This window comes from Danio rerio, chromosome 8 (genome assembly GCF_052040795.2).
Source record: "Danio rerio strain M-AB ecotype USA chromosome 8, GRCz13ab, whole genome shotgun sequence".
Classification (NCBI taxonomy): Eukaryota; Metazoa; Chordata; class Actinopteri; order Cypriniformes; family Danionidae; genus Danio; species Danio rerio.
Genome location: NC_141028.1, coordinates 33232164 through 33249464, shown reverse-complemented (window position 1 = coordinate 33249464; position 17301 = coordinate 33232164). Strand labels below are relative to the sequence as shown.

General features: G+C 34.6%; 1 protein-coding gene across 1 annotated transcript; it reads left to right on the top strand.

Annotated features, from left to right (window-relative positions):
• Positions 1-4620: 4620 nt before the first annotated feature.
• vgll4l (vestigial like 4 like) lies at positions 4621-12834 on the top strand. Its single transcript, NM_001079998.1, is given in 5 exon segments — positions 4621-4767; positions 7236-7359; positions 8520-8751; positions 11688-11763; positions 11878-12834. Coding segments are annotated over 5 exon segments (801 nt in total). The 5' UTR covers positions 4621-4700; the 3' UTR covers positions 12180-12834.
• The last annotated feature ends 4467 nt before the right edge of the window (positions 12835-17301 follow it).

Sequence of the window (17301 nt, the reverse complement as noted above, 5' to 3'; positions counted from 1 at the left end):
TAACTTTTGGTATGTCTCATTTGTTTTGTTGCTTTTTTCCAGATTTTTCAGTGTTTGCTGTTCTTTGTTTTTTTTTTTTTTTTTGTTTTTTTTTGGTACAAACTGCAGTGGTATACAATAAAACTCAATTATTATTATATCTTTTTCTAATTGTTAGTGAGCTGTTTTACAGGGAAAATGTACCTTTCTTTCAGAAAATAGTTGATACATTAATAGGAACCAGTTGCTCAAGTCTGTCCATACAGTATGCATGACATGAATTGAAGTGTCAATTTTTGGTGTTGACCCTAATTCTGAGCCATTAATTTAACAAAGGAAGCTTAGACCCAGCTTCACAAAGCTCTTCCATTAGTGAATGAGAAAAACTATTCATAAACAAACTCATGACTGGCTCTGACAGTCAGTGTTATTCATGACAACAGACACCATTTACAAATACACCTAACATACATATGAAAACAGCCAGCATGCCACTATCTGCATATTTAATTAAATAAATAAATAAACATATTCTTCAAAGTCTATATGAGTTTATGGCTACATAATGTTTTAACAATTTTTATATTTTTATTCTTTTTGATTATAAAATCCTAAATATGATCGCCATCAGGGGGATCCTAAAGTAAAAGGCATCAGTTTCTTGTATAAAGACCTAGTTTATCTGGGAAAACATTTTAAATGTGTCTAAAGATTGGAAATTTTAGTTTAGTTTTAAGTTTCAATTAAATGACTTTTTATATATTTGTAGCCTACTTTGGTAAAATTGTGTCATTTTAATCTGATAAACTCTTTCGTTTTTATTTAAAGGTAACAACTGTTTTAAGTGTTATTCCACCCAATATTTTTGATATTCAAATATTTTTAATTAAATCAATATTGTATTGGGCTGTTGTCTAAAAATTACATAATGTAACAAGCCTCTTCAAGAGCAAGTGCCAATATAGCAATGTGACTAAAAGCCATATTTAAAAGTGCTTTATATGTTATATAGACATGTAGTCAAATAAATATTGCTGTATTTAACGTGCCTGTTCAACTGTTAAAAAGCATATGCATTCCGTTTTACCGAAACAGCTTCTATCGCAACATTTACTTCCCGCCAAATTTTCCCACATGACACCAATCTCAAGCCAAAAAAAACTGTTTTGAGTGAAATTCTTATTTTCTTATTTGGTTGACAATTGAATATACGCAAAGCACGTTGTGTGAACCGTATTTTTTGGGTTAAACGCGATGAATAAATCGGTGGTGACCTATATTTTACAGTTTATGGTGGTGACAAAATGCCGAATTTCAACCACAAGATGTCGCCACTCCCTATGTGACGCCAAACAACAATGAAAGCGTGTTTGGTACTTCTTTCAGTCAGACTCAGCACAAAATATAGTCACAATTTGACCTTCAGATATACATAGCCTTCCACAAAGAGGTCCATAGTGTCCCATTTAACCAAATTGGAAACCTCAGCACTGGAATAATTGTGAGAAACTTTCTCACCGGTCTGTATTGAGTTGTGTGTGGCATCATGGGAAATGCGGTTTCAAAACAGATGACAATCCAATAATGATGGGGATTAAGTACAGTAAATATTTACAGTAGTTGATTACAATGCTAAATCGCAGGTAGTGAGAGGCAATCAATCACAGCAGACTCACAGAGAATGTTACAAAATAAACAGTGTGAGCAAAGAGAATTCACACTGTACACATGGTTCTAAGTAAATTGCTGTACCTATATTGTCTGTATTCTAGAAATTGAGAAACAGTTCACCCAAAATTACTCGCTTTCAAATAATTAAAAATTTTCAGCTGAAAATATAAGATGAAGAATGTTATAAACAGGAACTGACATCCATAGCTAAAATAAAAATAATCATTCAAATCAATGGCTACCGGTCTTCAACATTCTTCTAATAATATATTTTGTGTTCAACATGAGAAAGAATCTCAGAAGAGTTTAAAGCACGATGATAAAAATCTAACTATCCCTTTAACTGTTTTAACACCCTAATGTGGGACGGTTTTTCAGTTAATATATATTTGAAGAGTTCGAATGCAAAGACCTTTAAGTGCAATCTGAATTTTTCTTCTAAAATGAGCACGAGTTTATGTTCAATGAATCCACTGTAAAGACAACCAAAAGAACCTATTCATTGTCCTATTCAGTGAAAATACTGAACCTACACACAAGAGCCTGCAAATTGTTCATTTAAGAGCATAATTCTAGATGGCACTTAGAAATATTTGCATTCAAATTCTTCATTTTTATATACACCTTGAAGAAATTTTATATAATATGCATATATCACTTATGAGCTATATCACATACTTTATAAAGTGGGCTCAAAATGTGTAGTTATAAAAATGAATAATTAAATTTAGTTAACGCGACACTTAAGGGGTTAAAAAAATATATGTTCAAAGGTTGTCCTTGTGTAGTCAGCAACACTCTAAATGATTTCCTTGTAATGGAAATGTGGTTAACTGTGTGTCCAGAGGGAGTGTGTTTCAGTCATGTATGTAAGCATTTGTGGCTTTAGCATGCTCAGGCAGGATCACGCCGTACAAAGCTCTCTTCAACACTCTCAAGTCTTTGTCCTTCTGCCAAAACAGAAATAGGAGAAACAGATCTGTGGAAAGAAAAGGCCCAATGCATAAAGGTTGAAAACTCACACAACATAAGTGCATGTATGGGCAAGATGGGTGGAATGACTGCAGCTCAGGTGGGCTAAACACTCTGAAAAATGCAGTCGGGTGAGATTTTAGATCAGGGCCGGGGAGGGGTTGTCGACAGGTGCTGACTCCTAGAGAGGAAACAAAAGACAGAGCAGGACTTGTTTGTGGATTCTGAAAGGATCCAGGGAAGGAAAAGTGGGATGGTGAAGTTCCAAAAGGATTTGGAAAGCTAGTGGTTTTGAGTAGTGTTTAACATTTTTATAATTCCATATGAGTTTATCGCCAGAATAATGTATATAAAAAAAAGTGGATTTTAATAATGTCACTTCTTAAGTTACTGAAATAGTACTAAAAAAGTTACTAAAATGATGATCACATTCTGCATGATGATGTGACATTATTACAATTGAAGTTTAGTGGATAAAAGAAGCTCAGTTCACTGAAGTGCACATTTTGGAAAATGTCATGGTTTAAAAAAACGCCAGAATGTTCTGTTATGTTCTGACTTTTTTTTTTTTTTTTTGGTTTGTTTTTGTTTTCTTGACTATTTTAATTAGTTTTTTAGGGCAACAGTACCTCCAGCAGAAAAGGACCCTTCACATCAAAAGCTACTGTTCAAAATATTTTTATTGTTTTTTTTAAAGAAAATATACTGTGTTCAATGTGGAAAAAGTTATTGTTTTGTACCCAGACATTTACAAAGAACTTATTTTAGAGCAGTAATCAAAGTACTGTGAAACCATAATACATGATATTTTATGCAAGGTTATCATACTATCACAATCTTAAACCAGCCCATGCCTACTTGCATTTATACTTGCAAAATATTTTCAAAATACTATATTTGACATATTTGACAGGGGGGAAATCACAGAATGCATACATTAAATGAACGAATGATGATAAAGACATTTATATACTAAAATAATGTTATAATTTAAATAATTATAATCTGTCTTTTCAAACTCTTCATTCAATAAAACATCACCAAAAAAGAAGCAGCACAACACTTCATTAATAAGCCCAGGAAATGTTTCTTGTGCAACACATTAGCATATGAGTGCCTTGAGTTGTATGCACTATATTGAATGTAAATGACACATTTCTAAAGGATTGTGTCACACTAAAAAGTCTAAAGTACTGGCAGCTATGTGGCAATGTAGCTTTGAATTCAAATGATCAAAAACATTGTCATTATATGCTAAAGCAAAATCACCAATCCTTTGAATTGAATATAATTTTTTATCAGTTTTACATTAATATCTATATTATATTATATTATATTATATTATATTATATTATATTATATTATATTATATTATATTATATTATATTATATTATATTATATTATATTATATTATATATATTATGTATACAATCACCCTTATAGAAGTGCATTAGTCAGTAAATATCATCGAAATCGTGGAATTTTAAGTTTGTAATGCCAGGAAATCTGTTTCTCAAGAAGAATCATAACATAACAGGGAAACCATTCATTGCTCCCTGGCGTGTTGATACTTGGAGAAAAAGGTCCAATGTACGACCTTATTGTTTTATTTCGAACAACCTGCCTGCCACAGTAATCCTATGAGGTCACATAAACAGATACACATTTCTTTATATATTTATGAAATCTCATCTCGCCTAGAATTTGTTTGTTGTGTCTGATCATAAATTATTAAACTAATATAACACGCATTTTCATTTTGCTAATTTTATATTCAAATGAAATTCGGATGTCATTTCTTTTTTAAATATTGGGGGCGGGGGGGGGGGTTGATGGACAACAGGCAATTCACAGCTTTTGGTTTGCCTCCTCCCATAAGGCACCTGTGTTAGAAGGTCGCCTCATGCTAACAAAAGCAGAGGGATGGGCTTGGCCTTCAGCCAGCCAATAAGAAGCCGCAGAGGCATGTTGATGGAAAGCACAGAGCAGTGCAGCTCACTGACAATTCAAACGCTGAGCGAGGAACAATTCACAACTCAACTCAGATTTAGAAGAATTGTGCGCTGAAGATTCAGGAATGGCGGTCACTAATTTCCACTACATAACCAGGATGAGCAGTGGTTTCAAAGTATACATCTTAGAGGGTAATTATCACTTTTTTGGTTACCTAATGCCAGTTTAAGAACATTGTGTGTGCATGCTATCTGTAATAATTGTTTAATTATCATTATTATTAGATTAATGAACAGAGCAATAGAAGAAAATGTATTGTGGCAATTATGTTATACATGACTATTTATGCAGCTTAAATAGTGCACTCTAAAAATGCTTTGTTGTTTTAACCCAACTTTGGGTCAAATATGAGCAAGTCAAAATGTTGGGTTAAATTTTTAATTAAACTTTTAACCATGTTTGTCTCAAATTTGAGTTAAAACAATGCAGCATTTTGAAGTGTAAAGTCTATATAAATTAAATAATTTTGAAAGTATTCAAATATTTTCATATTTTAAATGTCAGTTGAGATGAGGACTTGATGTGTGTTTTTAGACTTTAAATGAAAGAGATAATAAGAGATAACGAAAAGGATGTGGGTTTTCTTTTCTTCTTTTTTTGGTTTTTAATCTCCCCTAGAAAAATATCCCTCCCTGAGGCACTAAAAATCAGTCATCAGTCAAGGTTTAAGGTGTGGTTTACACTCAATCCCCCATCCACTGTCATGCAGAGTCAAGCTGCCTTGTCACAGTCCAGCGCTCTGCAGATCTGTGAGTGTGTATGAAGGCTGTGCCAACAATGCCCCCTCATCGCCCGAGCCATTTGAGCATTTAGTGAACGTTATCCGCTTGAAGTCCGATAGCGCCTACCGCTACACTTCATTCAAGGCTGCAATACCTCAAGATGCTAATCAGCTATCAAATCGACACAGGTCCTGACTGGTCGAATATATTTGTGTTTGATTTGATATTCACAGACTATGAGCCTTGTTTCAGCACTACTTTAGAAAGTTAAGAGTTGTGTGTAGCAAACATTCACGTGTAAAATCTGACAATGACAATGGTAATGAATGACTCATTAGTGAGTTACTGGAAGTTGCACAAATTTCTAACTTTATTCTGATGTTAATTGTTGTTAGGAAATCTTCTAAAGATGCTTTGAAATTTCTTAAGAGCAAATAATGAGTCATTATAAACACTTTATACGTTTTATACTTAAACATTAAATATATTTTATAACTAATAAAAAAGAACGACATTAAAATGTTGACAATTAAGCATTTTTACCATGGTTTATCATTTATTAATTAGTCATTTAAAATTAATTTCAGGATGTCAGATGTCAGATGCATGCATGTTTCATAAAAGTTTCAAACTCGGCAACTTAAACCAGGCTTAAAACAAGAACCTCAAATAAATACATAATTTTTACAATTTTTGTCATAATTTTGCAAACATGTTTTATACATGAATAATAATCAGCCTGGTAAAAATGGTTTGTTGCAAATACTTCAAAACCAAGATTTGCAACATATTAGTGAAATTATTTGGCAAAATTTTACCTATACTGTAAATATAATTTTAACATAATTAAAAATAATAATAATTTTTTTTTTAAATATAGTCATTAAAATACAGACATATAAATAATATGAGCTGTTTTATATTAAAATATAAATATAAAACATTTAATATAATATTTTTAAAATATTTAATAGCATCTTGAATTTAAATTATACAATTAACATTTCATTATAAACATTAAACAATACATAAATATATGTTAAATATTATCTTTAAAGCATTGTCTTTAGTATAATATTGTACTAATTATGTATAGGTAATGTTGTGAGGTAATAAACAATGGATAAGTTAGGGTGCATAAAGTAGCAAAAAAGTTTACACATTGTAAATTAGTCTGCAAAACAGTATTAATATGTTTTCTTATGTATCATTGAATATTCAATAAGAATCAAATCCTACATAGCAAATAATTTTAGAGACTAAAAGTTGAGCACTTAATAAGTGTTTTCAGTCTCAACATGTGACAGATACACTGTGACAACAATAATGGCAACCTTTGCATGACACTGTTGACTATATTAGCATGTGAATGCCAAAGTGTATTTCAGTTTGGATTAGTCTGTTACTATCGTTATGTTGGGTAAACATGCTGTGAACCACATGCTTTAACCTACAAAGCCTGTTTTGCCCCTCAACGCAGTGTGAATAACAAGCCAGCGATATCATCATTTGTTTTTTTCACTGATGTCGTCGTTTTTTTTTTTTTTTTTTTTTTTTGCCTTGTATGTTTTCCAAATGTGAATGACATTTACCGTTAGCGGTGAATCAGCTGGGTAGTTCTCCAGTAATACTGACAGAGCCGGTCGGGCTCGCTTTGCCACTTAACGGAGTTTACATTTAACGGTGGCCCGACAACGTTTTTTCCCACAATTAAGATACACACGCAGTGATGCAATTCCAAGGATTAAGAGTTAGTTGTTTACTTGTTTGCCACACCTTTTCACAAGCAAGCGAGTTGGTGACTGGCAGTGACCGTGTGAGCGCCCTGAAGCGATGCCATTCATCATAACTGAAGTCACACGCTCATCTTTTCACAGGACAGCCCAATCTGAGGAGCGAAGACAGATTTCGGCACATGACCAGCGACAGAGTGCGCATGCGCCCCGCACACCCCATGAAGCGCAAGCACAGTTCAGACAGAGGACGGACGCTTGAGGAGAGGTAAATTAATATCCTGTCACTGTGTACCGTCCACCACAGATATGCTGCAGTGAAGTAGTGATGCACCGCTATTTATTTACTTTTAGATTACTTTTTTGAACTAGTAAGTTGACTGATTCGAATTAGCTACCTATTTCTGATATATTTTTAAAATGTTTTTGCAATCAAATTAGATTGTATAACTTCAAAACAAAGCAGAGATTCATTCATTCATTTTCTTTTCGGCTTAGTCCCTTTATTAATTCAGGGTCGCCACAGCGGAATGAACCGCCAACATATCCAGCATATGTTTTACGCAGCGGATGTTCTTCCAGCTGCAACCCATCTCTGGGAAACATCCATACACACTCACAATTTAGCCTTCCCAATTCAACTATACCACATATCTTTGGACTGTGGGGGAAACCGGAGCACCCAGAGGAAACCCACGCAAATGCAAACTCCACACAGAAACGCCAACCAGCGACCTTCATGCTGTGAGGCAACAGCACTACCTAATATGCCACTGCGACGCCATAAGCAGAAAGATGCTTTGTGAAAAATATGCTACATTAAAATATACCCCCCCAAAAAAACAGTAGAGATGCTGAATAAAAATGCAAATTCACTCTCTGCCAGTAGGTGGCCTTTAGAGAAGAGCAAGAATAAAACAAAATGTTCTGGTTAGTGGTGAGAGCAAAGCAACTTAGCTGGAATTTAATATGGACCGTACACATAAAATCTAAAAAGAAAATATCTGAACATTTCATGTTAAGCTTTGACATATTGAAAACAATTTCCAGGTCCAAGCCTCTACTCATTTGAATTAAGAAAACTTAATTAGCCATTCATGACCACGGTTTAGATGTATCACACATTGAAGACAATCATTTACAATATCCCGTCGTTCCCTCTCTGGAATTGCTACTTCCGAGTCACTAACAGGTAGCCATTTATAAAAGACGAATCACTTCATGTCTGACATTCTGATATTAGGAACGGATATAAACATTATGATCATGTTTTTCAAAAGTGTTACCGAACACTTTTTGCGTATATTAGTACCATTTTGTATTGGCTTCCAACATTTGTTACAGTGTAAAGACCCAGAAACTATGACATGTGATGCTAAATATAATAAAGGTTAGTTTGGTCATGAATTCTTGAACTTTGTGTTTCAGAAGAGAAAGGGCCCTCAGTAAGTGTGTGGCCAACAGTGCCCGCAGGTCATCTGGGTTCAGTATTCCTGAAAGCCCCACATCCACATGGAGCCCGACAGCGAGCCCCACTCACCTGATCCCCAGCCCAGTGTTCTCCAGCCCAGTCATGGACGAGCCTCTGGCTCTGATCAAGAAACCACGACCAGAACCAGAGAAAACAGAGAGCCAAAACAAAGCCACAACACAAATACAGGTGATTATAACTACTCTTACTATTATATTTTATGATATTACATATCTCATATATATATATAAATTTCAAATTTAGATTATATGATTAATTTATTGTCATTTCAATACTAACAAAAAAATTAAAACGTATGATAGATTTTATCAGTATATTCAACATCAGTATTATCTTTAATAGTATACAATTTAAATATAATTATTATATTGTGTTGTACATGTTTTGAATGTAATAAAAATAATTATTATTTAATATGATTACAAATAATATTAATTAACAATATTATTGTATCAAAATCTGTAAATATTACGAAACAGTGTTTAAAGCTACATGATAATCCATAATAAAAGACCAATTTGTGTCCTCTCATCCTCTCCTTCATCAGTACGTGCTGAATGACATGTTTGGTGTATTAAACCGTCCACCGCTGAGAATCTGTCCCCAGGCCACAGCAGCCTGTTCTTCCTCACTTACCATCTCAGACACAACACTTCTGTGTTCCTGAGAGAGTGGCTCTTTAGACTGCGGACAGGCCTATGCCTGCCTCAGATATGCAATCCAGCCGGATTCAGGGAGAAAATGTGAGCAATGGGTGGAGGAATGTTGTCAACAAGTCTCAACACACCAAACCAGTGCTGTTGTTGACCTGATAGCGGCATCAGGGTTGATGGAGAAATCGTCTTAAACCCCCAGCTCCTTATTCATCTTATTCATTTGCCATGTCGAAAGCTCCTTTATCCAATTTTTTTTTTTTCTTTGCCCATCATGCTTTGTGTAAATTATGGGAGTAACTTCAGTTCAACTGTAAACAATCAGTGAAGTATTTAAAAAAACTGATTACAAAGAGGTGCCATTATTCTCCTCATAGTTCATCCATCTGATATTAGAAGGTAACAGTAGGGAATCAAAAATGTTTTTCAAAACTGTCCTAGGACAAGATAGGTGTTCAATTGCTTTAAGACAACTTTGATGAAATGATACACTTCTAATTTTAACTACTGTATTAAATCATATATGAATTTCCATTAGCAGATCATCAATGACCCAAAACTTGAGATGAGTTTATCCACTGCAGGCATATATTGAATATTACTGCAACACTATACAATAAGAGTCCATAAGTTTACATTTACATTTAGTCATTTAGCAGACACTTTTATCCAAAGCGACTTACAAATGAGGAAAGGGAAGCAATTTACACAACAATAAAAGCAACAATGAATAAGCGCTGTAGACAAGTTTCAGGTATGTAAAGAAAGTGTAAGAAGCAAAACATTAGTACATTTTTTATTTTTTGTAGTAATTAGTGGTGGAGCCAGCGAGGAAATTGCAGATTAATAAGGAAAGTGGAGACTAAATAGTTGACTTTTAAGTCGTTTCTTGAAGACAGCGAGTGACTCTGCCGTTCTGATGCAGTTAGGGAGTTCATTCCACCAACTGGGCAGATTGAATGCGAGAGTTAAGTTAACGTTAACATAAAGTTACTAACATAAGTTAACTAACATAAAAACATAATGAATCCATTTATTACAGTATTTATTCTTCTTTGTTAATGTTGATAATGGAAATATAGTCATTCATTGTTAGTCCATGTTAACTTACAGTGCATTAAATAATGTTAACAAACACTACTTTGGATTTTAGTAAATGTTGAACGAGGAATAATAAATGGTAGAATGGTAGAAGTCGTTGACTTAATCAAATGAAATGAGAGTAGTTAACTCAAAATTGACTGAAAGTTTCTCATTTGAAAAGAGTTTTGAACTCACTGTGGAAAGTAATGAGTTAATTAAATACCTCATTACTTCAACTTAATTGGAGTTAGTTCACATTACTCATATAGAATAGTTTTTAACTTTAAATGGTTTGTAGCAATTGGTTTCCTCAAACGGTTTGAGTTACCTTAATTTTTTGGGTTTTACAGTGTATTGTTCATTATTAGTTCATGTTAGTAAATACATTGGCTGAAATGAACTAATGGGACCTTATTGTGACCACTATTACTGTACTGTAGGAAATACAAATAAATCATGTCGAGGAACATACTTATGTCACATTAAAGTGTCAAGCACAACATTATTTTCATGATGAAAAAGAAGCACATATCCCAAAGCACCTCTAATTAATTTTTCACTTTGTATATGGATTATTTGTAGCACAACCTTACACTATAAAAAAGTCTTCGTAAATTATAGTAAATATAGTAAAATATAGTAAATTAGTAAGTATTAGTACACCTGTTGTCTTAAAATTATGACATAAACTAAATATATAAAAATTAAGGCAAGTCAACTTAAATTACAACGAATTTACTTAAAATGCTGTTTTAATTCCTGGTTTCACATCAAAAGCTAAATTAAGTATTTGCATAAGTAGATTCCATACAAATTCAATGCACTGTTAAACCCAATAAGTTATGGCAACTCAAACCATTTAAGAAAACCGATTGCAACAAACCATTTAATTTGAAAAACAAATGAGTGATGTAAACTTAATCCATTTGAGTAACTGAAGCAATTTGAGCTCAGTAAAACCCAATAAAATCAAGAGAACTCAAACCAACCGAGTACTGTAAAACCCAATAAGTTAAAGTACTGAATATGAGTACTGTGAACTTACTCCAATTAAGTTGAAGTAATGAGGAATTTAATTAACTCATTACCTTCCACACTGAGTTCAAAACTCTTTTCAAATGAGTAGAATTAACTTTCAGTCAATGTTGAGTTACCTACACTCATTTCATTTGATAAAGTTGACTGTTGGGTTTTACAGTGTGCAAATGCGCAAATATAGATGAATATCCAGAGGTTGACAAGTGAGATTTTCCCAAACAGAAAGTGCAGCCCATAATTCGAAACACAATAGTCACAAGCTGAATCACTGCTTAACATACAATGAAATGTGTCCACAAAAATGATCTTACCTTCTCTTGTCTTTTTCAGATGCGGCCATCTGTCATCACTTGCGTCTCTTCTGCATCAAGGTCAACAAAGCAGGACTGCTGCAATCACTCAACTGGTAAGTACAAAGATGCGCATAATCTTGGCTCTTGTCCTTTAACAAGTCCATGCACATTTCTGCTCATCAGAATGAATATTTCATACGCACCTCTATCTGATTGTATCTCCACAGCTGTAAGCAAACACAGTTATGACCACGTCGAAGAGCATTTCCAGAGGAGCCTCGGCATTAACTACCACAGAGCCACGTCCATCAGCGTGTCTGTAGACGACCATTTTGCCAAGGCGTTAGGCGATAAATGGCTCCAGCTCAAAGCATCATCTTCATCCTGTCATTCATCCTCTTCTTCGTCATCTTCATCTCCACCAAGCAGTCCAACCTTCATCCATTCACCAGGTTACAGCCCCAAAAGGGCTCGCAAAGATTCGAGCAGTCCAACCACAACCACACCAAACTTCTGGTCTGATAAATGAAGACGAGAGAAGGAATTAGACGTAAATATGACACAAAATGGACTAGAGATGCATGTGCATGCATCTCTGCTGTATAAAGCCAAAGGCAGGTTGTTTGATAGTCAACAGTCAATAAGCAGGTTAAATTATATTTAACCCTTTAAAAGGCATCATAACTGCCTGGTTGGTTATCATTAAAACTCAAAATTCACTTAGAGCAGTGTCAAGAACACAATTTAACCAAAAAGAGTGGATGTTAAAGGGTTAAAAGGGAGATATTCAATGTCTGACTGTTTTCGGCTCATTTTATGGTAGCTAAGCGTCGTTGGAGAAGCTTTGTCATTGGTTTTATGGGTTTTTTGTTGACTGTGATTGCACTGATTATTGCTAGTAACATTTCATTCAAGCTTTCTTCTGACAATACATGTGTATTTATATGAGACACTGTACATGGATTGTTTAAACTAAAAGGAGCACTGAGCAAAACACAGCAAAACATTACTTGGTCAGAAAGTTTTATGTTTTTTTACATTTGAAAACAATGCTTAAGTAAAAAAGAGGTGGATTACTGTTAGGCATCACTGTATGGGCTATTGCTGTTCATTTCAATGCCTGTGTAAATTTCAAGCTTTTTATACGAGTGTACATATTTGTAATAAACCTTTTTTTAAATGAATCTGTTGTACTGTTTTTGTGAATACTTGTGAAAATGGACAAAAATTGGGATCTTTATTTTTAAACACTGACAGAAACGGCACACATTTGTGGATTATTTATGATCAATGTATGTTCCCTTATGGGAAAATGAAAATGAAAGTTTCCACAAAAAAGTAAGGAAAAAACAGAACATTGAAAGCATTAACAGAAGAATTGCCTATTGAGTCAGTTAGATATGCGTATAAAGCTAACTAACGAAAATTAAGTTTTGCCATTACATAAATAAATTAAATTATAGAGTACACTGCCTGACAAAAGTCTTGTCATCGATCCCAGTTGTTGATCCCAGAGCAATAAATAAAACATTGACCAACATGTAGTTGATCATTTGAAAATGTGGTAGAAGGTAGATAAAGGTTTTCTGATGAATCATCTGTTGAACTGCATCCTAATCATCATAAATACTGCAGAAGACCTATTGGAACCCACATGGACCCAAGATTCTCACAGAAATCAGTCAGGTTTGGTGAAGGAAAAATCATGGTTAGAGGTTACATTCAGTATGGGGGCATGTGAGAGATCTGCAGAGTGGGTGGCAACATCAACAGCCTGAGGTATTAAGACATTTGTGCTGACCATTACATTACAAACCACAGGAGAGGGCAAATTCTTCAGCAGGATAGCACTCCTTTTCATATCTCACTCTCCACATAAAAAGTTTTTAAAAGCAAATAAGGTCAAGGTGCTCCAGGATTGGCCAGCCCAGTCACCAGATACGAACATTATTTAGCATGTCTGGGGTAAAATGATTGAGGGGGCATTGAAGATAAATTCAAAGACTCTTGATGAACTCCGGGAGTCCTGCAAGAATGCTTCCTTTGCCCTTCCAGATGACTTTATTAATAAGTTATTTGAGTCATTGCAGAGATGTATGGCTGCAGTCCTCCAAGCTCATGGGAGTCATACAAAATATTCATTCTTTTCCCACTGCACCATGACTTCATATTCTGAGTGAGTGACAAGACTTGTCTACGCAATGTCAGACCTTACTGTCCTAGGTAAATAATTTCAAATCAAGGCTTGATCATATTTTATTTTGGTAAAAAAAGGCATAATCTGGAGGCTTTTGCCTTTTATAATAGCCACTTCTGATACCAAATGATCAAATAGAAGTGAAAATATTATTTGTTGCTCCTAAAGCTTTGATAGGTGACAAGACTTTTGTCAGGTAGTGTATACTAAAATATAAAATGCTTATTTAAAGTAGCAAACACGTTTCACAAAAGTCATTTTTTATTGCATATTTATTTTTATCAAATAAATGTAACCTTGGTGAGAAAAATAATAAAAAAAACATGTTTTATAATCTTTCAAACTTTTATCAAAAAATTCTCAGCTACATTTTTTTTTACAATTTAATTAATGGGATCTTCAATTAATCTTCAGAATTTAAGAGTTAAGAATATTAATATGATTTAGTTTTTTGCCTCAGACCAGTGACTCTGAAACAACCTGTTGAGTGAGTGAATGGAAAAAATATTGTTTTTATTTGCATTTCTTTCAAAAATATGTAATTAATTGTAATAATTAAATATTAATATATACATTTATAAAAATACATTTATATATAATTTTATTGGCCTGGAACAAAGCATTCATTAATTCATTTTCTTGTCAGCTTAGTCCCTTTATTAATCCAGGGTCACCACAGCGGAATGAACTGCAAACTTATCCAGCAAGTTTTTGTGCAGCGGATGCCCTTCCAGCTGCAACCCATCTCTGGGAAACATCCACACACACACAGACAATTTAGCCTACCCAATTCACCTGTACCACATGTCATTGGACTGTGAGGGAAACCGGAGCACCTGGAGGAAACCCACACGAAGGCAGGGAGAACATGCAAACTCCACACAGAAACACCAACTGAGCCAAGGTTCGACCCAGCGACCTTCTTGCTGCAAGGCGACAGCACTACCTACTGCGCCACTGCCTCGCCTGGAACAAAGCAGTTTTTATTTAAATGTTTGTTTAAGGTCAATAATAGCCCTCTTAAGATTTTTTTTCTACAGAACAAACCCTGTGGCTTACCTAATTAAGTCAGTTAACCAAATTAACCTAGTTAAACATTTAAAAATCGCACATTAAGCTAAATACTAGTCTCTTGCAAAATAACTAGTAAAATATTATGTTAAAACAGTCAATCAGTTGAGCTATTGTATAAAATTGGGCTAGGGATCTAAACATAAACATAAAGAAAGATATTTGGTCAACAATTTTACAAAATGTCTATACATCATCTGTATGTGCTCATCATGGGATTCTACAAAGCAAAGTAGTCCAAAGAGTTCACTGGTCTGAGCGTAAACTGGCTAAACATGTTCCCAGCTGATCCAAACTGTGACAAATGTCATGTTGAACCTGCATGACTTTTACCTAATAAACCTATTAAACCTACTTATGGAACCTATAAAAATGGATCCTTCTCTGTTAATTGACCAGTTTGAAGTTCTACCCCCTGACTGTGAGTTACCATTTTCATTTATTCATTCATTCCTTTTCTTTTCGGCTTAGTCCCTTTATTAATCTGGGGTTGCCACAGCGGAATGAACCGCCATCTTATCCAACATATGTTTTACGAAACGGATGCGCTTCCAGCTGCAACCCATCCGTGGGAAACATCCATACATTCTCATTCACACTATAGACAATTTACCCTACCCAATTCACCTGTACCCCATGTCTTTGGACTGTGGGGAAATCGGAGCACCCAAAGGAAACCCACGCAAATGCAGTGAGAACAAGCAAACTCCACACAGAAACGCCAACTGATCCAGCCGAAGTTCGAACCAGTGACCTTCTTTCTGTGAGACGACAGCACTACCTACTGCGCCACTGAGTTACCATTTTATTTTTTAATGAACATTTTCTGTAATTATTAGCTAGGCGGTGTATTTTGTTGCGGTGGAAGTGTCCTCAACCCCCATCTTATACTAAATGGAATAAAGATGCCTTTTTTTTGTTAAATTAGAAAAAGTAAAGTCTTCGAGGTTCAGTGATCAGTGATCAAATTTTCTAACATTTAGTTGCCATTTTTGGAGCATGTAAAATTTCTGAATCTTGTAGCATTTACTGCAGAATGAATGGTTGCCCATCTTGTACTTTTAGTCTTTATACCTTCCAAATGAACACTAGTGCTGATATAGCACAACTCTTCCTGATAAAAAAAGCACAAGTTTGAAGAATGTGCCACCCCCAGCCTATTCCCTTTAATATATTAGCCCTCTTTTCTTTTATTATCATGATTTATTTTACCTAATACACCATGCTGCCTACCTCAATTTTTTGGTAATGACCTGTTTATATATGCTTTATTTGTAAAAATGAATGAACATCATATATTGTTTATGCACATCATATACTGTGTGTTGCACAATATGAGGGTTATAGAGTGGTTTATTTCTATTCTTTTATTCCATTTTGTACTGTTATACATTTCATTTTTGTTCCTGTTATTTTCTTTTTTACTTGTGTATGTGAACTGTCAGAAAAATCTGATAAATAAATCTTAAAAATTAAAAAAATTCTCTTCGATTTCTTATTTTTCCAAATGCACAGCAGATCATATTTTTAACTCAAATCAACAGAACATGATGTTGTATGTTTATGTAAATGATCGTTATGGGAGGGTTAAATTAGTCTATTAGAAAAACCACTTGTGTCATCATTTCAGAAGCCAGATTCAAGTAGTGCATTTACCAGTATTTCCACATGAGCCTACCTTGCCAGCAGCTAAATCGCAAATAGATTTGACCTTACATTGTTTACGATAAATAGGAAAGAGTTGGAAAACAACATCCATGCATGCTAATACAAAAAATAATAATACATCAACTGCCAGTTAGATCAGATGCAAAACCTGTCAATCACAAGATCGGGTTCAAGAAGCTGAGGAACAGGTTTGAATGAAGATTTGCTGGCACAAAGGTATAGAGTAAAAGCTATTGAGCAGAGTTCAAAGAAGTTCTTGCTGTTGCCAAAAGCCCTGCCTGTGTGTTGCAGGCTTGACCGGCCTCATGCAGGGCAGAGTCTAGTGTTTCTCAGAGAATAAAGTGACTCAGATGTGGAGGTGTCGCGGTAACATGATGTCCTGCTGGAATGTGGACACCTCAAGGCAGCTTTAACTCACATAAAAGGCTGCTATACATGACATCATTCTCTTTTGCAGAGCAGATCCATGTCAAATCTAACTGGCAAGATTGATAATATTAAGTTACTTCAAACTTTTAGGTGCAAATAGCAGGTGTTTTAGGTAAGACTTTATAATAAGGACTTAATAGTGAATGTTTGTGAAAGAGGGAGAAAATACTGTCATCATTTACTCACCCTTCACTTGTTCCAAACCTGTTTGGCTTTCTTTCTTCTGTTGAACACAAAAGAAGATGTTTTGAAGAAAGCTGAAAACCTGTAAGCATGGACTTCCACA